The sequence below is a fragment of the Triticum urartu genome, unplaced genomic scaffold (genome assembly GCF_003073215.2).
Source record: "Triticum urartu cultivar G1812 unplaced genomic scaffold, Tu2.1 TuUngrouped_contig_6517, whole genome shotgun sequence".
NCBI classification, from domain to species: Eukaryota; Viridiplantae; Streptophyta; class Magnoliopsida; order Poales; family Poaceae; genus Triticum; species Triticum urartu.
In genome coordinates, this window is record NW_024117284.1 from 1 (window position 1) to 8780 (window position 8780).

At 43.6% G+C, this 8780-nt stretch overlaps 1 protein-coding gene across 1 annotated transcript; it reads right to left on the reverse strand.

Moving 5' to 3' along the window:
• Positions 1 to 5402: 5402 nt before the first annotated feature.
• LOC125530722 (autophagy-related protein 16-like) lies at positions 5403 to 8775 on the reverse strand (the record flags this gene model as incomplete). The annotated part of the gene is made up of 8 exons (XM_048695121.1): positions 5403 to 6194; positions 6333 to 6426; positions 6505 to 6587; positions 6670 to 6721; positions 7237 to 7394; positions 7468 to 7555; positions 7652 to 8005; positions 8119 to 8775. Coding segments are annotated over 8 exons (2034 nt in total), but the record flags the coding sequence as incomplete, so codon positions are not given.
• Positions 8776 to 8780: the final 5 nt, after the last annotated feature.

Below are 8780 nucleotides of genomic sequence, written 5' to 3' on the forward strand. Positions count from 1 at the left end.
GGTGGTGCTCGCGGAGGCGCGGGCGCTGGATTGTGGATGGAGGTGCGGGCCGGATCTGAATCGTCTTAGATTCGATCTGGGTCTTTGGTGCTGTCTCCATCGCCTGGCAGTCCCTGGTGCGGGTGAAGGCCGACGTGGTGGAGTAGGTCCTTGCACGGCGTGGTAGGATGCGACGGCTCCTCGTCTGGACTGTTGGTGGCGTGTTCTCTCGGCAGTGCTGGTGTTGGAGGATCGCGACTGTGCAGCTTCGTTGGCAGTTTGCATTGGTGACGGCGATGCGAGGATTCATGGACAGTGCCTCCCCAAACCTTGAGGTGTGGCGATGAGTGACATTACGAATGAAAATCCTGTCCGGTTCTGGCCGGGCCGGCGGCGATGGCACCTGTGGGTGTCGTTCCCCTCCCTGGAGGCGTCGCCGAGTGTGTCGCCATTTTCCTTGTCTTCTTGGTGTTGGTCGTTGTCTCCGGGCGAAAGCCTTGATTCGGTGTGGGATCGGCACGATGGCGGCGTCTTCGATGTCGCCTCTCTGTTGGGAGCATTGTGCCAGGAGACATGGTTTGGAGGTCCTATGTTGCGCTCCACCGGTGTTTGCCGCTACCCTAGTTCGTTCTTCTCCGGCGCAATGTACGGTCGTCGGTGGTGAATCCAAGACGGTGCCTTTCTCAGGTCGGATTGAGTCCTGCCATCCTCTTGCCACCTCCTTTAGGCATCAAGGGGGGATGGTGCGTTGACGAGGGAAGCTTGGCGAGAGCTGCTGTTCTTCGGAGGTGACTGACGTCGGTCGAGACGCGATGAGGTTTTCGAATTAGGGTAGGGCCTTTTGCGTCGTAGTTGTGTTGTCGTTGATGGTTGTCCTTGGACTAGCCGGTTGTGGAGTGGGTGCTACGCTCGTTGTTCGCAGCGAGTGGTAGTCGTTTTATACTTGCAATTCTCTTCTTCTATAAAGCTATGGTACGTAATTTGCGTACTCTCGAAAAAATGGGTCAACAACCATGGCAATTTTATACTGGACTTTTTTGTTTTGATGGCAACTAGTTCTTTTTCCATCTTTCGTTTTTATATTGTTTGGTTGTTGTTTTGGACATTTTTCTGTTTTTTATACTTTTTTAATATATGGGAAGGGGGCCTGGCAAAATGGGCCGTCGGGCCTTTTCTATTGGTGCTGGTGAGGGTCGTTCGGGCTGGAAGGGGTCGTTGATCGAACGTTTTGGTTCGGGAGAACCTCCCTCCTTGAACGAATGAAGCGTTCAGTCTCGCGCTTTTCCAGATTGAAAGTTCAGTCATTATCAAGGTCATTCTTTATTCAACATTATCATCATCATCATCATCATCATCATTGCTGAAGGCAAGATGTCGAAGGATCCAAAAACCTAAGCTACTACTCCCTCCGTTCGGAATTACTTGATCCATTTCTGCGACAAGTAATTCCGAACGAAGGGAGTAGAAACCTAGAACCTAAAGCTCGCGTGGTCCGGCAACCCCAACCACCCCACCGTTGTAGCTAACCGTCATTGTCATTGGATTGAAGCGAGTCGTAAAGTTTTCGTAGAATCCGGACGTACAAATAGCAGTCTTTTTTAAAAAATACTAGTAAATATACCCGTGCGTTGCAACGGGAGACAAAAAATTATGGCTCACCAAATAAGTATGACTCAATATCCCGATGTATGAGCATACTCTATTTTAACATAGTGGCTCACCATGTTGCCATTTATTTATTTTTCTCACCCTAGCCGATGATGGTCGCGATGTCCACGTGATCACAATGCATTCCGCGGTAAATCCCAAAGCTATGAATTTGCTAGTGCATGCCACACTTATCATTATCTTGCGCAAGGAAAGGTTTAAAACTTAAAAAACAAATCTCATTGACCACGAACTATTCTCAACGCCAAGATATATAAAGACTTTCAAAGAACTAATCAAATCCTAGACATAAAATACTTTTGAATCAGTGAACAATTTTTCGAATCGACAATTTTGTTTTGAAATTTTTGATTTTCTCAAAAAAATCATGAACATTAGTTTTGTTTACAATTCTTTTAGATGTATGAACCGGTTTCGAATTCATTAACATTTTTGACTCAACAAACATTTTTTGAATCGGCGAACTTTCTTAAAAAATTTGGGCAACAAATTTTAAAAAACAATTTTTTATTTTTATTTTTGTGAATGGACATTTTTTTCAGATTCCCGAATATCTTTTGAATCCACGCTCCTTTTTTCACAATCATGAACATGCTGTTATTTCCCGTCCATTTTTTCCAAATTGTGATTTTTTCTAATTTTGTGAACAGTGTTGCTAAAACACCAACATTTTTTGAATCGGCGAACTTTCTTAAAAAATTTGGGCAACAAATTTTAAAAACCAATTTTTTATTTTTATTTTTGTGAATGGACATGTTTTTCAGAGTCCCGAATATATTTTGAATACACGATCATTTTTTCAAAATCATGAACATGCTGTTATTTCCCGTCCATTTTTTCCAAATTGTGATTTTTTCTAATTTTGTGAACAGTGTTGCTAAAACACCAACATTTTTTGAATCGGCGAACTTTCTTAAAAAATTTGGGCAACAAATTTTAAAAACCAATTTTTTATTTTTATTTTTGTGAATGGACATGTTTTTCAGAGTCCCGAATATATTTTGAATACACGATCATTTTTTCAAAATCATGAACATGCTGTTATTTCCCGTCCATTTTTTCCAAATTGTGATTTTTTCTAATTTTGTGAACAGTGTTGCTAAAACACCAACATTTTTTGAATCGGCGAACTTTCTTAAAAAATTTGGGCAACAAATTTTAAAAACCAATTTTTTATTTTTATTTTTGTGAATGGACATGTTTTTCAGAGTCCCGAATATATTTTGAATACACGATCATTTTTTCAAAATCATGAACATGCTGTTATTTCCCGTCCATTTTTTCCAAATTGTGATTTTTTCTAATTTTGTGAACAGTGTTGCTAAAACACCAACATTTTTTGAATCGGCGAACTTTCTTAAAAAATTTGGGCAACAAATTTTAAAAACCAATTTTTTATTTTTATTTTTGTGAATGGACATGTTTTTCAGAGTCCCGAATATATTTTGAATACACGATCATTTTTTCAAAATCATGAACATGCTGTTATTTCCCGTCCATTTTTTCCAAATTGTGATTTTTTCTAATTTTGTGAACAGTGTTGCTAAAACACCAACATTTTTTGAATCGGCGAACTTTCTTAAAAAATTTGGGCAACAAATTTTAAAAACCAATTTTTTATTTTTATTTTTGTGAATGGACATGTTTTTCAGAGTCCCGAATATATTTTGAATACACGATCATTTTTTCAAAATCATGAACATGCTGTTATTTCCCGTCCATTTTTTCCAAATTGTGATTTTTTCTAATTTTGTGAACAGTGTTGCTAAAACACCAACATTTTTTGAATCGGCGAACTTTCTTAAAAAATTTGGGCAACAAATTTTAAAAACCAATTTTTTATTTTTATTTTTGTGAATGGACATGTTTTTCAGAGTCCCGAATATATTTTGAATACACGATCATTTTTTCAAAATCATGAACATGCTGTTATTTCCCGTCCATTTTTTCCAAATTGTGATTTTTTCTAATTTTGTGAACAGTGTTGCTAAAACACCAACATTTTTTGAATCGGCGAACTTTCTTAAAAAATTTGGGCAACAAATTTTAAAAACCAATTTTTTATTTTTATTTTTGTGAATGGACATGTTTTTCAGAGTCCCGAATATATTTTGAATACACGATCATTTTTTCAAAATCATGAACATGCTGTTATTTCCCGTCCATTTTTTCCAAATTGTGATTTTTTCTAATTTTGTGAACAGTGTTGCTAAAACACCAACATTTTTTGAATCGGCGAACTTTCTTAAAAAATTTGGGCAACAAATTTTAAAAACCAATTTTTTATTTTTATTTTTGTGAATGGACATGTTTTTCAGAGTCCCGAATATATTTTGAATACACGATCATTTTTTCAAAATCATGAACATGCTGTTATTTCCCGTCCATTTTTTCCAAATTGTGATTTTTTCTAATTTTGTGAACAGTGTTGCTAAAACACCAACATTTTTTGAATCGGCGAACTTTCTTAAAAAATTTGGGCAACAAATTTTAAAAACCAATTTTTTATTTTTATTTTTGTGAATGGACATGTTTTTCAGAGTCCCGAATATATTTTGAATACACGATCATTTTTTCAAAATCATGAACATGCTGTTATTTCCCGTCCATTTTTTCCAAATTGTGATTTTTTCTAATTTTGTGAACAGTGTTGCTAAAACACCAACATTTTTTGAATCGGCGAACTTTCTTAAAAAATTTGGGCAACAAATTTTAAAAACCAATTTTTTATTTTTATTTTTGTGAATGGACATGTTTTTCAGAGTCCCGAATATATTTTGAATACACGATCATTTTTTCAAAATCATGAACATGCTGTTATTTCCCGTCCATTTTTTCCAAATTGTGATTTTTTCTAATTTTGTGAACAGTGTTGCTAAAACACCAACATTTTTTGAATCGGCGAACTTTCTTAAAAAATTTGGGCAACAAATTTTAAAAACCAATTTTTTATTTTTATTTTTGTGAATGGACATGTTTTTCAGAGTCCCGAATATATTTTGAATACACGATCATTTTTTCAAAATCATGAACATGCTGTTATTTCCCGTCCATTTTTTCCAAATTGTGATTTTTTCTAATTTTGTGAACAGTGTTGCTAAAACACCAACATTTTTTGAATCGGCGAACTTTCTTAAAAAATTTGGGCAACAAATTTTAAAAACCAATTTTTTATTTTTATTTTTGTGAATGGACATGTTTTTCAGAGTCCCGAATATATTTTGAATACACGATCATTTTTTCAAAATCATGAACATGCTGTTATTTCCCGTCCATTTTTTCCAAATTGTGATTTTTTCTAATTTTGTGAACAGTGTTGCTAAAACACCAACATTTTTTGAATCGGCGAACTTTCTTAAAAAATTTGGGCAACAAATTTTAAAAACCAATTTTTTATTTTTATTTTTGTGAATGGACATGTTTTTCAGAGTCCCGAATATATTTTGAATACACGATCATTTTTTCAAAATCATGAACATGCTGTTATTTCCCGTCCATTTTTTCCAAATTGTGATTTTTTATAATTTTGTGAACAGTTTTGCATGAGAAAAGAAAGATAAAAATTGAAGAAGCTGGGATTCGAACACCGGTCGCCCCGCTACCAGAAAGATCAGCCAACCACTCTGCTGGTCATCATTCTGTGACTAAATATTGTCGCGCCGCTTTATGACCACGAAGGAGGCGGTAATTTTTGTCCGAAAACTTGAATCGTTTTCTCATTTATGGATGGCATTGGTGGGTAATTTTTACCAACTTAGAGGGTAATTGTAATGACGGACGACCAGAAGCGATAGCTGCTTTATTAATACGTAAAGAGGTAAAGATAAAGATAAAAGAAGCGTGGAACACATCCTACTTCCTATGCCCAAAACTCGTTACACTTACACTAATAATCTAGCTGAAACGAGTCGCACACAAGATCGTGAAAACGAGTCACCAAGTCATGTTACGTCCGCATAGCATTTGCTAATTAAATTTGCAAGGATTAGGCTGAGCGGATCAGTAAAACAGATTTCCCTGGCCTTTGATCCTGAAGGGCGTCCCGAAGTTCTGGTACACCTTTATCTCGCCGCTCAAGGTCGCCGTGACCACCACCAAGCCCCACGCGTTGCCGCTGTCCGGGGCGTTGGTTCCGGTCTTGCTGGCGGGCCGCGACGACGGCGTGTCTAGCGGGCCCGAGTGCGGCGACGGCGCGGCGGGGCTGCTCAGCTCGCCGCTCTTGCTCACGTCCGGCTTGGCGGCGTGGCTCGCCATGCTGCACACGTCGTCGTTGCACGACACGGCGCCCGGGTGCGACTTGGGGCTGCCGGGCAGGGACGGCGAGTGGGTCCACGGGATGGCGGCGGAGACGTCCTTGCAGTAGAAGTTCTCGTAGGAGCGGATGGTGCACCACGTCTTGGGCTTCATGCCGATGCCGATGGCCGCCGCGGCGGGCGCGCTCCGGGTGGTCCTCCAGATGTAGACGTGCGAGTCCTCGCTCGCGCACACCACGTACCGCCCGTCCGAGGTGTAGGCCGCCGCGATCTGGCTGCTCGTGTTCTTGAATCCTGCGTTGTTCACTTGTCATCTTCCTTCTCCGTTTTCTTTTTCTTTTCCTTTGTTCAATTCCTTCCTCGAAACAGGATTTGTTGGTCGGTTTGGTGGCCATTGTTAATTAGTACGTACTAGTAAGTGAAGTACAGTACCTCTGAACTTCTGGACCATGGTGACGCCGTCGAAGACGCGGATCTGCGAGTCGGCGGAGGTGACCAGCACTTCCGACGGGTTCCCCGGGGCATACTGGATGACGTCCAGGAGCATCAACGTACGTTAGATAAGAGTCATGGTGAAATCAATCAGAATTGTGGTGCATACAACCTGGAATCCGGTGATCTTCTTGGCCTGCGACTTGCGCTTCTTGGACTGGACGTCGATCTGTGCCTCCGGGCTGATCTTGCAGTCTGTAACCGCGCCACGAGATTCTCTTGAGCAAACATGTGGTCGGTCAATACCTGCTGAATTTCGAGATGCAAAATGTACTACCTGCTGTCTTGTAGAACCGGCAGCTTCCTTGGTGCGAGCCGATGATAGCGCTCTTGGGTTGTTCGTGTCGACAACCAACGACGGCGTGTCAGAAACATGAATAAATAAGCGCCGGGGAAATGAAAAAAGCATTGCCGAGCTCCACATAGCTCTTTATTTTTTTTCAATGAAAATACTATTTTCACACATTGAAAAAATCTGAAAAAAAGTCTATACATACATGTGTATTTGTATTATACACATATGAAATTTCATGAACATATATGTTTTCATGTAGTGTATGTGAAAAAGATAAATACACAGATTAATATAGGCTATATCTTTGTTGTTTTTATGTCAAATATTTATCTTTTTTGTGTAGCACGCAAATAACTGAATTACATGATAAAACTTTTTACCTACTTGACAAACATGCATATGTATTTGTATAAAAAAATTGATATTTTTTGAAACTTTTAAGTATATTTTGAAATTTTTTTGGCAAAACGGGCTCAATGGAGCCCGGCCTCTGCAACGCCGCACTCCCGGGGAAATGGCGAAATGTCAACGGCGCCGGGGCACACGTACCTGGCCGTCGGGGGAATAGGAAGCGGCGGTGACCATCTCGTTGACGTCGGTCCAGTCGACGACCTGCCGGTTGGGGATGCTCCACAGGCGCACCTTGGCGTCCAGCGAGCCGCTGATGAAGTACCGGTCATCCACCGGGTTGAACTGGATGCTCGTCACTGCACACCGTCGCTCCCTCCCTGTTATTATGAACAAGAAACCTACTCCTACTACGTAACCACGCTCACTGACCGTAGTCGCTGTGCGAGAACTTCTTGAGGCAGGCCTTGCTCGCCGTGTCCCACAGCCGCACCGTCTTGTCCATGGACGACGACAGCAACTGCGGCGACGACAAGCCGTACGTGTCAACGAGTGTTTATACTATACCATGCGTGACTATGTATGTACGGAGTATGTATGATGAGACGGGCAAGACCTGATCGGACTTGGACCAGGTGAGGTCCAGCACGTCGTCCTCGTGCCCCTCCAGGACGCACAGCGCCTGCTCGGCCAGCGCGAACACCTTGTCGGGGACCACGAGGTGCTCCGGGAGCGCGGTCTTGCCGCCCTTGGTCGTCGACTTCTTGGACAGCCCCGGCGCCTGCGACGATCCGTCCGCCCCGCCGGGCAGAGGGGGCAGGGACCCGTCCTGCGGCACGGAGCTCGGCGGCGCGCTGGTCTCCACCACCTCCCACACGCGCACCAGGCAGTCCTCGCCGGCGCTCGCCAGCCGCCGCCCGTCCGCGCTGAACTTGATGCTCCATATGGATCCCTCGTGCGCCTGGATCTCCTGTTACTTGCACATACACACCACACCCACACCCACACCGTGATTATTAACTATTAAGAGTTGCTTGCTTGCTTGCTTGCATGAGTTTCTCAGTGTACCAGCCGGCCGGGTACCTGGGACATGTACAATCCAGTGAGCTCCTTGCTCGACTTGCCATAGTTTTGAACCTTGAGCTTCTCCGTGGACGTCGAGGAGGAGGAAGGTGGAACGGCTGCACTGGCGGGGCCCGTACTGGGGGCTGCGCCTGTGGCCATGCCGGCGGGGACCGGCTTACCATTGTCTTGGATGAAGCCGATGGTGGTGGCGACTGACTTGATGTTCTTGAGCCATCCGCCCTTCTTCTTGGCCGCCGACTTGTCGCCCTTGGGCGGTGCCGCGGCTGCAGCCGGCGGCATGGGCTGGTGGTGCTGGCTCGGGCCGCGCCGCATTAGGTGCTTCATGATGGGGGTGTTGCCGATGAACTTCTCGATCTCCTCCAGACCATGCTGCACGCCGGTCTGGTTCTGGTCCTTGGGCGCAGCCATGACGGCGCCCTCCTTGCTGTTGTCCTGTTTCTTGGTCTGGCCGCCGTCGTCCCCGTCGCCTTTGGTGCCCTTATCCGCGGGCGCTGATGCCGGCATGGTCACCTGGCCAGCGGGCATATCACGTGTCGCTTTAAACTTATCGATGAGTGAGCTGCTGCAGGGGTCGTGCGGGCTGAGCAAGGAGCGGGCACGACGCAGAGACGGCCTTCCGGAGCCGTCTCGCACGGCGAGGAAGCCGTCCGACCGGCGTC